The sequence below is a fragment of the Lates calcarifer genome, linkage group LG1 (genome assembly GCF_001640805.2).
Source record: "Lates calcarifer isolate ASB-BC8 linkage group LG1, TLL_Latcal_v3, whole genome shotgun sequence".
Taxonomy (NCBI): domain Eukaryota; kingdom Metazoa; phylum Chordata; class Actinopteri; family Centropomidae; genus Lates; species Lates calcarifer.
In genome coordinates this window covers 16699007-16717583 of record NC_066833.1, presented here as the reverse complement: position 1 = coordinate 16717583, position 18577 = coordinate 16699007, and the positions used below count along the sequence as shown (strand labels likewise).

General features: G+C 39.3%; 2 protein-coding genes and 1 long non-coding RNA gene across 5 annotated transcripts; 1 reads left to right on the top strand and 2 right to left on the bottom strand.

Annotated features, from left to right (window-relative positions):
* Positions 1 to 3162: 3162 nt before the first annotated feature.
* LOC108901584 (endothelin receptor type B) lies at positions 3163 to 8510 on the bottom strand. The gene is made up of 7 exons (XM_018703123.2): positions 8155 to 8510; positions 7866 to 7978; positions 7483 to 7687; positions 7053 to 7193; positions 6809 to 6942; positions 6604 to 6712; positions 3163 to 5778 (listed from the first exon to the last, which is right to left on the bottom strand). Exons 1-7 carry the CDS (start codon positions 8287 to 8289, stop codon positions 5608 to 5610), a joined length of 1008 nt encoding a protein of 335 aa, XP_018558639.2. The 5' UTR covers positions 8290 to 8510; the 3' UTR covers positions 3163 to 5607.
* Positions 8511 to 8576: 66 nt separating this feature from the next.
* Positions 8577 to 17180, top strand: LOC108901581 (glutamate-rich protein 6). 3 transcript variants are annotated; one of them, XM_051071091.1, is made up of 14 exons: positions 8577 to 9679; positions 9782 to 9833; positions 10914 to 11035; positions 11147 to 11187; positions 11441 to 11551; positions 11709 to 11825; positions 12002 to 12162; positions 12439 to 12497; positions 12615 to 12727; positions 12845 to 12924; positions 13050 to 13205; positions 13461 to 13689; positions 13871 to 16802; positions 17103 to 17180. In XM_051071091.1, the coding sequence occupies exons 1-13, from the start codon at positions 9406 to 9408 to the stop codon at positions 14105 to 14107; spliced, it is 1752 nt and encodes a 583-aa protein (XP_050927048.1). In that variant the 5' UTR covers positions 8577 to 9405; the 3' UTR covers positions 14108 to 16802; positions 17103 to 17180. The 3 variants fall into 3 exon arrangements, with proteins under 3 accessions (XP_050927048.1, XP_050927046.1, XP_018558630.1); XM_051071089.1 differs by having other exon boundaries at positions 17079 to 17175; XM_018703114.2 differs by having other exon boundaries at positions 17008 to 17114.
* On the bottom strand, positions 11477 to 17185 carry LOC127142553 (uncharacterized). Its single transcript, XR_007813379.1, has 5 exons — positions 17114 to 17185; positions 16914 to 16930; positions 16751 to 16786; positions 11694 to 11788; positions 11477 to 11594 (listed from the first exon to the last, which is right to left on the bottom strand). It is a non-coding gene; the product is annotated as an uncharacterized LOC127142553 (long non-coding RNA).
* Positions 17186 to 18577: the final 1392 nt, after the last annotated feature.

Sequence of the window (18577 nt, the reverse complement as noted above, 5' to 3'; positions counted from 1 at the left end):
TTGCTTGGAGATCTTTCCTGGTTTTCATGGGGGTAGAGGTGCTTATCACATCTGCAGTGCTGATAAGACGGCCTGTGTGCTTCCGTAGGCTATATAATATTAATCCCTCTCCCACGTCTGCAGATGCACTTAAAGGAAGGTGACAAGCATGACATATCCAGGACCTCCTGATGGCTCGTGCTCTGGAGTGCAGCCGCTAAAAGAGCCCCAAGTACCCTCAAGTGATGTAAATTTGCAGGGGGAGTCCAATTTCCATCACAGTGCTGTCACTGCCATGGTCATTAAACTAAATCATCCCGCTGTGTGTCACACAGCTCCCATTTTAAAGTCCCCTCAATAATGGAGTTATACTTGGACTGCATATTGCAGCTCAACAGTGAATGTCTGACCTAACAGCAGCCCAAAGAATTTCCTGCACATTATTTCATCTTTAGAAATCACAGACATATAAGTATGTAGGAGCAAAAGAGATACCTTGAAATTATTAAATAATTGAGAGTAGAATTTAAATATGATGTCTTACGTGCCTGTTGCTGGTGGCAGTTTCGTTGGGTTTCACTCAGAATATGTTGATACAGCAGCACAAGACAAAGAGTTCTGAGTCTGTGCTAGACAAAAGGAGATGAGAAACACAAAGCAAAAAGAAAAAAAAAACACATCACCACAAGCAACAACTCAAAATGGCATTTAAACTAAGAAAAAACACATAGCTCAGAACAACAGCAGTTTTGTTATCCTGAGGCCCTGTTTCTGAAAAAACTTGTTTCCTTTTACCATTCCTCTCCTAAGAAGAGAAATGTAACCCTGTTGAGTAGAAAAGACGAGTGTGGTGGAGAGCAGCTTCAGTGTGTGAGACAGTGGTGCCTTTTTGTTTGTCTCCCCTCTGGAGCCAAGCTTACCCTGGGAGCCCTGCAGGCCAGGGAACAAACAGAGCTTTGTGAGCACTGACCCACTGTGCCCAGCAGCCAGACTGCAAACCTCCACTCCTGTGCTAATAGGAAACCACAGATGAGGAGTCCGCAGCAGGGGGAGCTTTCTCGCATCCACCTGTGCTTTCATCATTGCCCATCAAAACAAGCATGAGCAGGCAGGGTGCTGCGGTGCCACGGATGACCGCTGAATCAAAAGCCTTTTCACCAACATCCTCTTGGCACAAACACTTAGCAAAAATACATTTGGGATACCTTAGCTGGTGATTTATTTTGTGGCATGGATTTGTGCTAATCAAGCCCATGCACTCAGAAGACCTCCCTATAAATATGTCAATAGCCTGTCATAAATTTGCCTGTAGTTGCCCAAGAGGCATTAGAAGTGTGAACAGAAGTGTGAAGTGAACCACTCTGGTAAACGTGTCCTACATTTGATTGCATGTTTTCCATTACAGGCAGACATGATTGAAATAAACAGTAGTGACAGTCCATTTTGCACCTTTACCAGAACACAGAAACCCTTTTAGGCTAGCTCATTATGTTTTTCTGCAAGAAAGCACTGCGGTACGTTTACAGATGCTGGCGTTGTGAAAAACCTGTAGCCCTCAGTTTTGCACCGGCAATAACAACCCAGGCACAGAGTATTTGTCTTTTTCTTTTTCTCCTGAATGGTCAGAAATAACATGGCTGGACGAAAAGCATGCGGGTGGGGGGGTGGTACAAGGCTTAAATGCTTTTTAATCCCATGGTTGAGTGACCACTTGCAGCTCTGCCCAGTAGTCTGACTCTGACTGCCATTTGCAGGTCTGTGTGAAGTTTCTTTGCCATTGGCTGGAGTGTCCACTTCTCTCTCTCTCTCTCTCTCTCCTCCCTATTTAGTATGCAAGCCCCAAATGGCCATTAATTAAATGCCTGCTCATATTGTATAAAGATCTCTGCCTTGTTTATTTCACTGAGTTAAAACAGTAAATATTGTCTATAGACCTGCCTGCATTCAGTGAATTACGCTTTCTGTGTAATGAAACACAATAGCAGTTCTCCTGGGAGACTCAATTAATCTGCACACACTGCAGGGATTTTTTTCCCCTGCATATTGCACTTGGTTGCATGATGTCCTTGTTACGCTCAAATAGAAAACCTGTAGTGTGGTGTAGGTCTAAATTGGACGGAGCTGGAATTTGTACCATTGTTTTCCTTGAGACTCACTGCATATGTGACACTGGTGCAGGCATCCAACCTGCTGTGGATGTCAGGGGTCCCTCACAAGAGGTGGGCAGTTATCCTTACAACACAGCAGGCATAGGTTCTCTGGGAGGACACTACAGAGTCAACAATATACATTTTCCTATCTTACTCATCTATATCATCATTTCATTTACCCGTCATTGAAATTTAATTTGAAAAGCTGTGCAAATGGGATCAATATTAAAGGATTTCCCATCAAAGTGTGGCATTTGTCAAAACTTCAGTCATACTAGGATGTACCCCAGAACATACACATCCTCTGGTGGGTTGCTAAAAAAGAGCTATAGATAGCTCAAAGCAGAATCAAATCAAGACTTCACATCTACAAACTGTAAAAAAAAATCAGCTCCTCCACAAAGCAATGTCAAGAGGCTTGCCACATGAAAGCAGAAGCTGTCCAAAGAGTAGTGGGAAGTACTGACAAAGTTTATGAAGAAAAAAGTAAATGTGTTTTTAATCCTCAGCAGCACATGCAACAATGAGGGAGCCTGAGTGCTTAGATATGCCACCCCGGGGCCAGGCTCTATACTTAAGGCTTACAACAGCCTCATTATCTCCCTCAACTCACATCAGATCCTAGCAGCAGTTTGTCACAGGCAGGCTCCTCTCTGCCAGTAGGCATCAGACCAATCCTCCTGCAACACTACTGTACATAATTGCCATATGGACAGCATTTTGAGCCAGACTGAAGACTAAAAAGCCCTCCAGGCAGATTCCCCAGATAACTAAATGAATATTTTATCTCATTTCCATCTAATTTGCACCACATTATTATACAGAACTGAAAATTTTAATTAATTGATAGAACAGATCAAACACAGGTTTACACTTTGATTTTCGGGAGCTGTTATTTTGATAATTTGCATGACTTTTTTCGCATGCCAGGCTTTTTAATCTCCCTGAATTTCAGCATCTTTATATAGAAACACTATAATAAAACATACAGCAAATTAATAACTGTCACCGCACATGAAATGCTTGTCTTGGTTGTGTGAGCAGTTCCAGAGAGAAGTCCTTTTACCTGCCACCCCACTGATTAATTAATTTCACACTGTTTAATTAAATCCACAGTCTGGGGAGTCTGGGCAGCACCGTGGGGAGCCCTATCTGAGCCTTGTGTGTACAGAGATTACTAAAGAAGGTCTCAGACACCCGCTCTCTCGCTGATGTTGACACTGACGTCACCCTTCTCTGGATACCCGAGCCTGATTGTGTCAATGTCATCTGGCAGTTGTGAGCTTTTACTGCTGGGGACATGATAGCACTGCACCATTTGTTGATTATCTGCTGGCATTTGCATTAACAAAGGACACTGGAGCATTTGACAGTATTTGACACAAATTAGCATTTGACAGAAACGCCTGATGAAGTGTTGCAATATGTAAACCCTGGATTTCCATAAATTCAGTTAAATGTACAAATAAAAATTAAAGCCATCTAACTAGCCATAAATGCAGTTTGAAATAAAAACATATGAGAAAGTGAATCCAACAGGACTGATTCAAAAATACATACAAAAATAAAATTATCTAACATGTTAGATCAAAAACCCACACAAACTGGTTTCAGTGTAAATGAGCATACTAAACTCCCATATCCTGCCGAATGCTGTTGTATTCAACAGTCAAAGCTTCAGAGACACAGAGACACTGTTTCTCTTATGTCAGAACAGAGAGGTGCACAAATATGTAGCACAGCAGGCAGTATGACTGTGTGGGCAGGGTAGCACACATTTTACTTCCTCTGTTCTCTTGAAACATATTTTTGGCATCTCTAATCACAAACAAACACATTTCAAGTCAGATGACTGAAATTTGTATTTACAGTACAACTTAAAAATAAGATGACTGATGATGATTTACGAGTTGTGAGGACTATGATATATGTTACACACAAACATTTAAAAGGATTATATGGATTCTTGCCCCTTAATCTGTCATAATAACAAACCTAAACCTGATCCTCGCTTTCGTTTGCTCAATCTAGCGTTTATATGTTGAGGAAAGCAAAGATAATCGATTTGCTACATAAAGATGGCAGCCTGCTTGTCTGATGTGATGTGATGTGGAACCAGCATTTCCTTGTGTTCTCTGTTTGATGTGCCAAGAGCTATTAGAGCAACAAACACTTTGCACTACAGCAACGATTTGAAAAAGTCATGATATAAAACAAAGTTGCCATTTTTATATAAATTTAAAAAGCTTAACAGTATTTTTATCTGATTACTTAATTGACAAAAGTATATGGTTTCAATTAACTTAGGTTTTAAAAAAGCATGTGTTTATACTGTGCGTGCTTTGAAATAATGGAAAGCACTATAATATAAGTAATTTACAATACTTTACTGGAAATTTTAGTTAGCTTGAGTAAATACCATTAAGTCATGTCTTTAGCATCACAAACATTTCAAGTATTCACTCGCTTATATTCAAACAAACTACTGAATCTTTGCAAACAGTTGAGAGTTGTGTTCTTTACTTAGACAAGATAAACTTTTAATAGGCATTCCAGCACACAGCATTGAGACAGTTTTGTCGACTGATACAGCATTAGCTGGAAGAAGAGTGCTCTATTTGTGCTTGCCTTGTCCTGTGACAGGAAGACCTATCAGGTGCTCATCTCTCTCTACCCCCCACCCCCCTCCTCCCATCCCTCTCTCCTCCTGACCTCATTCTGTCATCTTCGTTTTCCTTCTTCCCCACTCTCAGGTCTTTTATAAAGTGTCTTCATGCATTACACATTTAACAATGCATTAAAAATAGGCCACCATCAATCAGTCATTCAGTGGCGGAGACAGAATCTACTTGTGGCACCAATTTGATATGTTTCTCAAGGTTCAAGAATGAAGGGAACGCTATAAACTCCTGAGCTGCCCTGTATGGGAAACTTAACAGAGGTACAACCACACATTTATGTGCTAATAATACACAGTAGCCCATAAAACCCACCGCAATAATTTTTAATTCCCATTCGTTTGATTTCCTGCGGCATAGTGTCTTTCCAGAATCCTGAAACAGAATCAGAAAAATAATATATATGCAGGCGGTAAGCCATGACAAGATTCCTGTTGATGGGTGCCAGGTTAACATCGTGCCCAAAACAGTGATTTGAGAACTGTGATGCATGATACAGGATAGGTAGTAGGTAAAATCTGATGTAATGGCTGGGAGTGAGTCAAGCCCCGGGGGCAAATAGTCTGAACAGTCTGACTCCAGGTTGCTCATGCCAAAGCAGATGTTCAACTGACGACAGCAGTACAAAAGATAGTGGTGCATGTTATTCACAAGGTATTTTATATGATTAGGACGGCACGTCAAGGTTGCCAAGCTACTAATAGAGCTGCTTTGATATTTCCTTTGAAAGCCCCATATATATTTAATAAAGAAAGACTGAAGAACTCACAAAATATTTTCACAGTTCCACACCAGTTTTGTTAACACAGTAAGGTGTTCTTTTGCTCAGGCAGAGGTGCGGAAGCCGACTTGTGAGCTTTGATGTTGCTGCTCTGCTCTGAGTCTCGATCCTGCATCTTGGACTTCGAAACAGACTGCACCTCGTCATGGGTAACAGCTTGGAGAGGTACACACCGACTGCACAGACACGCCTGCAGGACCCCACACACACACAAAGACATTTGGTCAGAGGACAAAACACACTTACCATCAGCTTCACATGGAGAAAACTGCTCATTCAAAAATCTATTTCTGTGTGGTGTGTTCATAGAGTAATGGAAACAGAAGTTAATCTTGCTTATGTTAAATGTCATTTAATAATGATCCAGTGTATAAAGCCTTGATTAATTCAGAGAGGGCATGATGGGAAAAAAAGTTTTCTTTTACTTCTACTGTGTAGAGAAATGCTGAAAATGCCACCTTTGGCTTTGAGTTATCTTTTAATTCAAGTAGAGAGGAGAGTTTAAAGGGAAAAAAAGGTTTTATACATACATGTTTTTATTTAAAAAAAAAAAAATTATTGCAGAGGAAGAGAAGAGCTTCATGCACTGTATTGTGTGAAAACCTGATGATAGCCAAAAGAAATGTAAGTATGCTTTAGATATTTTCTATCTGAGATAGTAATACAATAAAGGCTTTTAAATTTCTCTTTTGAAAATTGCCTTGAAGCTATGTTTTCTTCTCTCTTATAACACATCACTCTGATTCAGTGACAGACTGTCTGGTACATTGCCAAGTGGGTGGGTTTTTTTTTTTCTCCTTACAATGTTTTTCCAGACCATTTTCACTTATTACCCCCTCAGGTCAACGCTTTCTCCAGTCTGGTCATTTTACAGACATGACTCCATATGTCCTTGATGACACATATAATAACTCATCCAGTGTGGATCTCATTGTTTTCACCTCCACCAGCTTTGTCTAAAACTGAATAGCGCCATTCACAGAAGCAACAATGAGAGAATGACAGTATAGCTTACCTTAAAACATCTCTTGAATCTTTTGCTGACTATGTACAATGCAATAGGGTTGATGCATGAGTTGAGTGATGCCATATTAATGCCAAAATAGTCAAGAACAAGAAAGACGCTGAAAAAAGGAGCATGAAAATTAAGTAAATCACACAAATAAGCACAGACTAGGTAATGAACAATAAATAAAGGGTACTCAGTTCTTAATGCTCACCTCAGTAGCTGACACCTATTAGGATCTGTCTCATCATATATGGTCGATTTCAAGATTCTGCTGAGGTGTAGAGGCAGCCAGCAGAGTGCAAACACAATCACCAAACAGAAGACAGTTTTTGCAACCTCTAGTCTCTTTGAAAGAAAAGATGCAATCAATATTAAAATTCTGGTAAAATTAATAATGGGAAATATGCCAAAGAGTTGTGAAATGTGTGTAAAAGTATAGAAAGTTCATTAATAACCTGCTTGGTGTGGTTACTCAAAGTGTTCTCAGTTTTTCTCAGCATTTTCTGGGTCATGAGTGCGTAGAAGACGGTGGTCCAAGCCAGTGGCATGCAAAAGTAGAAGCCAAAGAGCCACCAGTCCTTTACTGATTTATAAAACTGTTGATTAAACATGACAGAAGCCCACAGTCAGTCTGTGCTGCAGATGACATGATGATCAATGGTTGCTTCGTTAAAGCATTCACAAAACAGTATTTGAGACACATACGTAGGTCTACAAGGACATCTTTAACAATGTGTTGAGCATCTGTTGGATTAGTTACATGTAATGATTTAATTTCCCTTCAACAGTTTTAAACATTACTGTAGCATGTGAAAATAACCAAATCAAACACATGTTGATGTGTTTGTTTCATGCTGTTGCACTGGGTGAGGACAATTACATTACCTGCATGAACGGCATAGTTTGCATGGGATGAAGGAGACATATTCTCAGATGCTTGTCTTTATAGTTCATTGTTATCATATCAAAGCCGACAACTTCAGGCACAGCCAGCAGGATAGAAATAACCCATATCAGAGTTATTTCGATCGCTGTCCACACTGAAACCCCGATGCCTTTGATTCGATTCCAGGATACTACAGCTCGGTATCTGCAAAATCAATGGGAAAATGTTTTGACTTTCTGTCTGTAACAGTGATGCATTTTTTAGTTAAAGAACATTTCAAGGGCTAATGCTAAACAAATCTGTCTCCAAGATGAAATACAGATAGCAGCCAGCAAACACTATTTTCTTGTAGGGTGAAGGGCAGTGTTGCTTATCTCCTTACCTGTCAACACTCAAAGCACATAAGCTTAACACAGTAATTCCAACAGAGGTTTTCTGTATGAAGGGGACAAGTTTGCACAGTACTAAACCGAAGGGCCAATCTCCTGCCATGAGCTGAAACAAAAGCAAAGGACATTTTCAGTAAAAGGGGAAAAAAACAACACCCACAATCAATCCAAGCTATGATTAAAGTTTTAAAATGGGTAGAAAGTGCAGAAAAGGAGAGAAACAGAGAAGGGTGCAACGTTGTTTTCTCATTGTAATTGCTCACCATAAGGTGAATAACTCACCCTGTATGCGTTGATTGGAATGTCTATCACAATGTGGATTAGATCGCCGAAAGCAAGACTCGCAATGAGGATGTTAGGTCCGCTTCTCATGCTTTTGTTCACGTATATGATTTTCAGTAAGGCTGAATTCCCCATTGTTCCGACAACAAACACCAGTAGAGAGACCACAGTATTGACATATTTGAAGGTGTCTCTGATTCCAGCTGACTCTAAAGCACATAGGCGGGTGTGGTGCTTTTGGTCCTGCTACTTGGGGTGGATGGATGGAGCTGTTAGATTTCTGTTTTTCCAGGATTAAAAAGCCAGGGGAGGCCGTTTCAGAGAGTTCAGTTACAGGGAATGGTTCTGAATGCTGATCACTGGCCTCTCCTCTGATGAGAATATTTCCCAAACAAAGAACAAGCGTGATGTGCCACATTGTTGATGATTTCCTCAAAAGGCCTTGAAATGTAATTGCCAGCACTGGATTGAAAATGAGAGTGAAAATAATTAGTGCAGCACCTTACCTTTGAGATTTGTAGCAAAGCATTTAGGTGATGTAAAGGATTCATTTAATTTACTGGTTAAAAGGCAACATGAAATACATTAACAGCACTGATACAGTGTAGTGAATTTTGCCAACTTACCTTAAGATGTGCACACACAAACTCTGCACAAAATCTTTACAATACCTACAAAATAGGCTGTATGTTTAACACAAATGACTCCTCTTTGTTGCTGTGCCTGCTATATACACAGCAGAGGGAAATCAGGGTTTTATAGACTAAGGTACTGCTGTCAGCATTAGTCATCGATCTGTCAGTAGCGACTATAATTACTTCCCTTGATGCATCACCCTGAATGAAAGGATGGTGTTGAAGGGTATTGTCTGTTATCAGAGAATGAGATCATTTTATAGGCTTCAGTAGGGATATTATATTACAGTTGTTTTCCCCCTCCTTCACTGAAAAGTTGACCGTTTTCTTGTTTGACATAAAGGTTCCAGAGAAAATCTAAATCTACCAAAATATCTTTTTTAGTGAAGCACTTACAGCCACACAATGTCTATCACTAAGTCATCATTAGGTGAATGTAAGGGGAGCTGGAGAACTGTCTTATGTAACTATATGACATTTCAGATGTACACGGGCCTGATGCACAAATACTGCCGGGCAACTGCACTCGAACAATAACAAAAATGATACAAATGGAACCCTGCATTGAGCGTCCTCTCGAGATTTTGCTTTAGTTGTCATACCACGTTTTTAAAACATGAGTCAGTCTCCATCCTACCAGACAGATACTGCTTCTGCATCTCTTGAGAGTCCTAAAGAAGGTGACTTCTCCCTGCGACAGCTTTATGACAACCTGAAGAGCCTGGAGAAGCACGAGACATGTGACGACCAGAAAGATCCCATTGTTAATATCATACCTGACAACTACTGCAGTTCTCTTTTGAATGCTCAAATCTGTGTTCCGCAAGCGACAGATGACCTTGGGAAACTATATGCTGGCATGCTCCCACAAGAACAACTGATTAAGAGCAGTGAGTTGGTTGAGTTTGATATGAAAAAGTATGACAGCTGTTCACAGCTAGGCTGTCTACATATTCTACATTAATATGACTTTTTTTTTCTTTCCCATATAGGCCATTGGGCAGAACCAAGATGCTCAAGTACATCATCTATAAAACAGAAACTGTAAGGAACTGTAATTTACAGTCTGACTAACAGACCCATAAACATGCAATAATATTTGAGTAACATTCCCTTAAGAATTCAGTAAGCCTTTTTAATGACCATATCATTGACCTGTACTGTTGCAATTTAATCTTCTGCAATATTTTTGTATTTGTGTCTTGTTTTTACCCACATTTAAATTTAACATGCTGTAAAATCAGTTTGTGATGCTTGGCCTTTAGTCAGTTCTGTTCTTTGATGGCCATATAATGGCGGCTTCTTAGTCAAGCTAGTCAAAGTGCTTAAAAAGCTTTTCAGGTTTAAAACACTGCCACAGCCGTCTGATTTATGTGTAGTGCTCACTAAAACCTATTTGGTGGTGGCATAGTCGTAGTGAATGCAGTTTCATTTGAAAACATGGATTGCTGGGTTTATTACATTTGACAGTCACCCCCTCCAGTGGATAGAAGTGGTCGAAAATGTGAATGTTATTCAGTCTCAAAACACTTGGGTTATTACACTGGCTTTAGGAGAAATATAACAGTAAATTCCAGCCTTGAATGTAGAAAACTTGTAATCTAACTACCTAGGCCAAATTGGCATTGCTTTTCAAACTTATTTGGTTTTCTTATAGTTATCAACATAGTTTAGATCCCAGCATGCCCTGTATGAGTGGTAGGTCAGAGGTTTAAATAAGGGCTACAATGAGGCCTTAAAGCTACTTTTACCCCAGAAAGCAACAGTTTACACCAAAAAGCTCACATAAAATATAAAAGCATTCTACCTGCCCAACACCCAATAGCAAATTGACAAAGTTAGCAACTAGCTGCTCAGCAAATGTCTAGTGTTGCTAGTATTGCTAATGTGGCTCCATGTCTGCTGAATGTGTAAACAGGCAAGTGTTTACTAGCATGTAAGCCAAAACAACTGTGCAGTAAGACAATAATATGTCAGAGATATGTCTTTTTCAGCTTGTTAAGAAGTTCCTCTGCCCCCAAGAGGTCAAACAATCAATCAATACATCTCTAAGATTAATAGAGCTGTTCTGCTAAAGCTGTAATTTCTGTAGTTCTTTGCCTCCTGCCTTTATGTCCCGAGCAGTCCAGTCTCACCAGAGTTCATGGAGGTACGTGCACTGGATGGAAAATTCATTACTTTGGTGAGCTCTCAGACCCAGACAGATTGGGAGTGGGTGGAGCACTGCCTCTTTTTCAGCTGTCAAGGTAAGCTATGTCATCAGTTTGGGTGCAAAGGGGTCACCTGTTCTGGCTCCCCCCTTTGCCTCTCATGCCTTAGACATCTGTCAAAATTCTAATTATTTCACTCTTCTGCAGTTCAAAGGGAAATTGAGGATCCCCAGTTGTTGCAGGCAGAGGTGGGTGAGCATGGACGCTGTCCCCTGATTCCTCAGAGTTTGTTCATGGCAAAAATGTGTGTTGGCCAAGTCAAGTCATTTTCATTTCTGTAGCCTATTATTGTCTCAGTGTGTTTCAAAGGGCTGTTCAATCCATATACCGTAGAGCTGTAAAGCATTTTCTCATAGATCAGTTTACAGGTGGCAGAGCATATAATGTAGGTTAAAGCCAAGAATCTACAGCATACAAGCTGGTTTCTTATATTCACACCAGAAGACAGAGGATGAAAAGATGCCAGAGAAGGAGCATGATATACCTTGTGTGGGTCTGCCTCGTCTCATAGCATACAAGCCAGAGCCAAAACAAATTCCTTGTGTTCAAAAGGTACCATCGACTTTGTGCAGTATCTCTATATTACCCATAGTGCCTGGAAATGACAGTGATGGCCTTTGTTCATTTTCCCACAGTAATAACAGTGTGTGGAGTCTATAATATCAGAGGTGGAGAGGTGATTGTGAATCTGTACCTTGCTGCACTGCAGGTTCCAGAGGTTGCGTCTAAACAGGATGTGCATCTTGCTCAGTGTGACTATTGCCAGCAGCCCTGTCAGCCCTTCATATGCTGTGAACAACCAGAGAATACAACCAACCTTGAGAGGGTGAATGTAGCTTGTTTATCCCCAACAAGAAATTGAAAACAAATGTATTAGAAATAATGACTGTTAAGATAACCTCCCCAGAAAGATGGAATCATTTAGGTGGGTTCAAAGGTGAGGAGGGCTGTAAGTAAAAATTAAATAAAAAATTGCATTATGTTGGCATTTCTTTTCTTCAGCTCTTTTGTTGTGAGCAAGCCAAACAAATGAGAGACCTTATCCTGGAAGAGAGAAAAAAACTGGTACAAAAGGAGACAGTGAGAAAAATTGATGTGAGCCCTCATGCACCCATCACAAGTGAGGAGGAAAGGGAGGCTGTTAAAGAGCAAGCAAGGAAGAGGTGAGTATGCATGCTCCATGCCTTCTGAAACACCTTTAAAAAAAATTTACCTGAATTTATTTTCATATGTTGGTATGGAGGTTGCTTACAACATTCATGTAACTGATTGTACTATATTGCAGATCTATATTGATTGCACAACACTGCATGCCATAAGGCAGCTCCATTTCTTTTTGTGTTTATCGTAGCAGAAAATCTTTGATTCTCAGCATACCCTTCAAGTTTTGGCATTGCGTTGCACATTTCAGAAAATAACTTGGTCAATTTTTAATGTAGGTTGCAGCATTTGCAACTCCAGAGAAAACCAAAAAAAGAGAACTTGACCAAAGACTTAAGTAAGTATGCAGCTCAAGTCTAGTCAAATCAATAACAATAATGAAGATACAAAGACTGCTGTCTTTCAACTCATTGACAAAATACCAATGAAAAGATATTCTCCCTTGTCTGCTCAGGCTGCATTGAGATCAAACATAAAACTTCCTATAGGCTGTCAAAAGAGATTCCCTACACCAGTGATGAGCCTCATATCCCTCAGACAGAAGAGGAGACAGCTGGCGGGACAAAGGTATGATAATGTTTTCAGACTGACATAGCCGTTGCAGGGTCTCTCCTAAACAAGAATAAGTGCATTATCATGAGTGTATTTTGCAGTAATAAATCACTTGACTGTTTTGTGTCACAGCTGAAAGAAGTCATTAAGAAGTTCTACAAAAGTGGGAAATGTTTTCTCATCTTGTGTCCAGATGGAACGGGTAATGTTTTGTATCCTTTTAAGCAGTGCATAAAGTGGAGGATCAAGGACTGGGTCAAAGCACTAATGAGAGGGTACACATTTGTTCCCTTTGATGAAAGGTTTGCACAGTGTTAATTATCCTTAATAGACAAAGTTATCCTTCTGGGAAAGCAGCCATTATAATATCCTCTGCAGAAGCTGCTGACTTCACTTACATCATCTTGGAGGACAAGGAGGTAGCACCCAGCATCAAAGCCATTTTTACAAATAGAGGCCACTCCACATGCTACCATCCCAATGGAATGATATGGTAATTGTTACTCCATAATAACTGCTATAACTGTAACTGTCAGTCTTGTCATCTAATTGTCCACTAAAAATCAAATAAGCACATTCCTCAAAATATTCCTTTAATTAATTTAGTCAATTAGAAATCAAATATAAATGTCATTAGATTTAAAAATCCAATCCACTGTTTCTTTTATATCAAATAGCTGAGACCTCACAAGTTTCTTTAAAGACTTTTTGACCAGCCTTATTTCTAATCTCTCTGGTATGTCTGAAGGTTGAATCTAACCCCTGTTGGAGGTCTCTGCTTCAATGAGACAGGAGATTTAAAGAGACGCTGGAAATGGTTCTATTTTGACCCACATGTTCGTAACCTTCCCCTCAAGCCTCTCACCTTTGCCCTTGGCCCACACATCAGTGTGCGCATACATACAAAGGAACGCATGTATGTCACATTTACACATCAGGAAAACAGTGTGCGCTTCAATGTGGGGTCAAAGCTTGAGGTAGGTTATAATAAAATGCTATAAATTGTTCACGCAGTGATTTACTGTAGGTGTTTCTCTTTGTCATCTCTACATGAGCCATATAGAAGTGTTTGTGTCAAACTGTATGCAGCAAATGTCATATGTGCACAGAAAAGAGAATTGATTTGAAAAGGGATGTATTATTTTTCTTTCAATGCAGCTCCTTTGTCCAGAGAGCCATGACAAGCCAGGGCAAGACATTCTGGAGAGATATATTAACACAAAGAGCTCAGAGATTTACTCTTTGCTTGGCCAGATGCAGACCTGCATGTCGCACCACTCTGCAAATCTGCACAACATTAAGCCACGTTACCATTTCATTGCCCGGACGCAGCAGCTTAGCAAGCAAATGAAAAAGGAGAAATCACCCGAAAAGATAAAGGCCCATGGAAATTAAGAAAGAAATACAGAATTGGCAAGTGCTGATATCATTTATGGCTGTGTTACAGTTTATAGCCTTATATTATTTTAAATCTCTTAAGTATCTGGTGCTTATAGTCATTCACAGTTACATTCACACTGTAAAGGGTTTGAGTTTTATGGAAAAAGATGGATGATTGAGTCTCTTGGTGTGCCAATGGAGACATTTCAGTCAACATTAAAATCAGTTCATCATTAAATTCTCCTGCCAAAATCAAATCTGGAGAGAAATCCAGCAGGAGACAAAAAAGCAAGAAAAACCAGCTTGTCTGGATTGTTTTTATGAAACAAAAGCAGTACACCATAGAACTGAATGATGACTAAAATGCAATTAATACTTTTCTGCTCAGCAAGACCAAGACCTTTAACATTTAAACTGAACAATGTTTCCAACCCCTGATTTTGCTGCTAGTTGTTGTCCTTGGTTTTCCAAAAAGCAAAGCACACTTACACAGAAGGTCGACAGCAACAGTTAACAGATGCTAAACCACAAATACACAGATTTTGACATATGTAACCCCCATTCCTCTCTCCATCATCCCTCATATCTGCCTCTTATCTCCCAAAAACATCACATGCCTATCTGTGTTTTCCCAGTTGAAACACAAGTTTTACCATCCTACCCAACAAGGGATTACTTGGCATTTATATGAAATCCAGTAACTGATAAACACCAAACAGTAGTAGTAATAACTGGTTGTCTGCCATCAAATCCTTTCACTTCACTTGCTATTGGCAAAAAGCGAGGCTTTATTTGGGTGCCTTGAGAAAAATGGCATGAGACCCAGTTAGTTTTTTTTCACTTGGATGGATTAGATCCTGTACATAATTTCTAATTTATGTAAGAAGTAAAAAAGAGCAAACTGGACTTGCAAAGGCTAAATTGCATGCACTAGAGACAATCCTTTGTTGGTTACAAAGCTTACCAACAAGCAGATATAGATACAGTCTGAAGCACATTTTAATGGGTGCTATTCCTGTCCTAGTCATTCATGTTGTCAACAATTTGCATGCTGAATTTTAAATAAAAGTAATTATGTTTCAATCAATTTGATACATCTCATGACCTTGTCTGTCAACCAAATGTTTTTGGCTTTAATGTTGTTATTTAGTAGACATTGTAGAGCAAGTAAATGCTGTAAAAGACAGAACAGGATGACATACAGTATGACAAAAGCTGCTAAGCTTATACAAACATCTTTGTGCCACACACCATATCAAAATGAGTCATCAGGATTCCTGTGATAAATTAACCATGTTAGCAGCGTTCCTTATTAATATAAAACAGATCCCATAGGCTTTTCAATCACCATATTCATGTTGTGTCAAAACATCCTTACAGCACAAACACACTGAAAAGAAACACATCTAGGTTTAGAAAGAACAGCTGTGATCTTCATTCCAATCCTTTTCCAATTTACTTGTAGCTGATGGCAACATTCTTATAATGTCCTATAACTAGTCTAGTCTTCTAGTCAATTGTGGACTACTGTAATAATTTATTTCCATTATCTAGTTACTATATATGGCCCACTGGAAGACTATTAATTAGTATTATTCCCAGACCTCTAAATTATTGAGCTCATACGACCACTGAATGTGGGTATATGGCTGATTTACACTAACACTTAAGATTAGAGCATTTTCTACAGGGATAGGAACAGCCTCTCTCCCTCCGTTTCTCTTGCTTTCTCTCAGTCACATTTCCTTTTTTTAGCATTATTATAATTACAGTATTGCCCAAGATGACTGAACAAGGTTTACAATGTAAGTATAATAATTAAAGAAAAAAACAAAAAAGACAACAAATGGTATGTGCATCTCTGCCTATTATACAGGTAATCAAGTATAGCATCAGGGAAGTGCCTGGCTGGTCCCAAATTCATTCTGCAGCATGACAGCAGAGCCACAAATAAAGAACCATCCTCAGTAACGAGAAGAACAAGGAGTCTTTAAACAGATGGTCTGGCCCCCACAGAGCCCTGATCTCAACATCATGGAGTCAGTCTGAGATTACAGTACATGAAGAGACAGAAGACACTGAGAGAGACTTAATCCACAGAAGAACTGTGACAAGTTCTCCAAGATGCTTGGAAGAATCTATCTGTCAAATACCTTGAGAAACTATAAGCAAGTCTACCATGGATGAGTACTGGTTTAAAGGCAAAAGGTGGTCACACCAAATAAATCTAAAATATTAAATAATAATATATATACATAATATTAAATATTATACACACACACACACACACACATTTATACATAGCATATTATATTATAGGATGACATTTAGTATTTTACTGCAATGTAATAACTTGAACTAGCAAATGCAATGGCAATAGTTGAGAACTACAGATGAAAAAGAAATTAAATAAAAGTGGGTTTTGAAGAACCTCAGTACAGTTTTCTCTCTCTTTCTCCCATGTCTGTAAATGTGTCTACCATAGAAACGGTTGCTTATTGTGCTATGGTTGCTATGATACACTAGCAGAAAAACATGTTGTTTTTCTTTTTTGGATTTGCTTCAAAATGTTTTATTTATTTGTGGTCTCTCTGCTCACCTCTGTTTGACAATCAGTCAAGGATATCACAAAAATGAGGATGCAAACACTGGACTCACCAGGCAAATCAACTGAGATGGATTCAACAGCAGAACCTGAGCCTGGAAACAGGTTAGGAAAGAAATGCCACAAATTGCAAAATTAATAACAGGTTTAGGAAGAGTAGATACTGAGCAGTGCAACGAATGGAGATCAAAGGCAGATAATAAAAATGTTGCTTACATGCAATGTTGTCTCACCTTTGAAGGATGAAAAAAAAAGAAAAGTTGTATGTATCTGTTTTACATATACAATGACTGTTATTCCTTCTATACAGTAGATAATAGTCATTGCAGAACGGTTGCATATTATTGCACCCACCCCCTGTGTATGTTTGGGCTTATTAAGCTGATAATGAAGAACTGGTTCCAGTGTAAGCTCACGTGAGTATCTGATGATCCATGCATACGATGGGAGGGTCATCACCAGAATCAGCATCGGCACGCAGACTGACTGGAGACATGAGGAAGAGTGCAGTCACGGTACAGTTTCATCACATTACATCCTTATTATCAATCCCTGACCTTAACTGGTAAATTAGTGTGAATGCCTGAGTTAATTATAAGTTATGTTTTATTTTGTTGTTGTTTTTTCATTTGCAAACCATGAATACCCAAACCAAGAAACATCAAAAGCTCCTCACACAGATTTGGGATTGACATCTGAGCAGAGTGTGTCGAGTTGGGGTGCACACCATGGAGAAGGTTTACAATGGCAAACACAGAATGAGGTATCCTAGTTTGTAAAAACACTCTCTTTCTCAGTTGGAGCGATGAAATGTCCTTGACAAAGTATAAAGGACACTCAGAGCAGGAGAGATTTCCCTGAACTGAATATTTTTATGTTAATAAATTAACATTTGAAATGCACTTTGTAGCAAGACCTTAGACAAATGGTGAATTGATGCAATTAACATACATGAGGTCTTTTTGTGTGTTTTAGAGATAATTGTACTATTGTCGAAGAAATACTGAATATGAGTTTTCCTAGCCTTGTCTATCCTTGTCACAATGTGAGTTTTATCTTGTGAAAGATGATATGACATGGTATCCAGAGACATGGATTTCCAAGGTTTTGATTTATTCATGAAGCACAAGCTAAAGACCTCAAAGAATTTAATAAATTATGAAGTGTCTTTGTTATTTTTTCCTCCTCAGAGCCTTCCTAAAAACATGAAGTCTGAGTTGGAGATATCCCTAGATAATGAAGTGTTGGATTCGCTCAGCAAGGAAACTCCCCAAACTCCCGCAGCCTGCCAAGGAGAAACTGGAGAGTCTTTAACTAATCAGGACAAGGTAAAGAGGAAAATGCCACTTTTAAACTGCTCCTTTTCCTCTCCCAGTATAAATACAAATTTGTTAATGGACCATGCAATTAGTCCACGTTTGTCTATCAAAACGTACCTGTCACAGCTGCTGGTTGTTTTAAAATGAGCCAGACAGTAACATGGCTTTTGAATATCTCATTAACTGGAATATTTATGTATTTGTGACAGTGTCTTTTTGAGAGAGAGTATAAGTCAAAAGAAGGAAATAAAAGTGTCTTTTCTGATAACATTCAGATCCCAACCTCAAGTGGATCAGACTCATCAGAGGAGCCACTGCAGACTGTGTTGAACATTTGCTTTGAGCACTGCCAGCAGCTGAAGAATTCCCCAGTGACCAGTGATCAGAAAGCCAACACTGTTGACCCAAAAGAGGCGAGAGAGTGAATGTGCAGCTCACACTTACAGTACAGTTATTATGGTAGCATGCTGAGGTTAATTCAAAATTGACTGAGCTGAAAACAAAAATATGATTTTGTTCATTCTCAGTGTCAATGTGTGCAGCTTGGAGGTGGTTTGAATT

Excerpts from the sequence above, each read along its gene's own strand:
- LOC108901584 (XM_018703123.2), bottom strand. The coding sequence starts at position 8,289 with ATGGGGAATTCAGCCTTACTGAAAATCATATACGTGAACAAAAGCATG. Across the intron at positions 7,194-7,482 it reads AAACTATGCCGTTCATGCAG|TTTTATAAATCAGTAAAGGA; the intron begins GTAATGTAATTG and ends TTTAATCAACAG. Across the intron at positions 6,713-6,808 it reads AATAGGTGTCAGCTACTGAG|CGTCTTTCTTGTTCTTGACT; the intron begins GTGAGCATTAAG and ends TCCTTTTTTCAG.
- LOC108901581 (XM_051071091.1), top strand. The coding sequence starts at position 9,406 with ATGAGTCAGTCTCCATCCTACCAGACAGATACTGCTTCTGCATCTCTT. Across the intron at positions 9,680-9,781 it reads AGAACAACTGATTAAGAGCA|GCCATTGGGCAGAACCAAGA; the intron begins GTGAGTTGGTTG and ends TTTCCCATATAG. Across the intron at positions 9,834-10,913 it reads TCATCTATAAAACAGAAACT|TCCAGTCTCACCAGAGTTCA; the intron begins GTAAGGAACTGT and ends TGTCCCGAGCAG.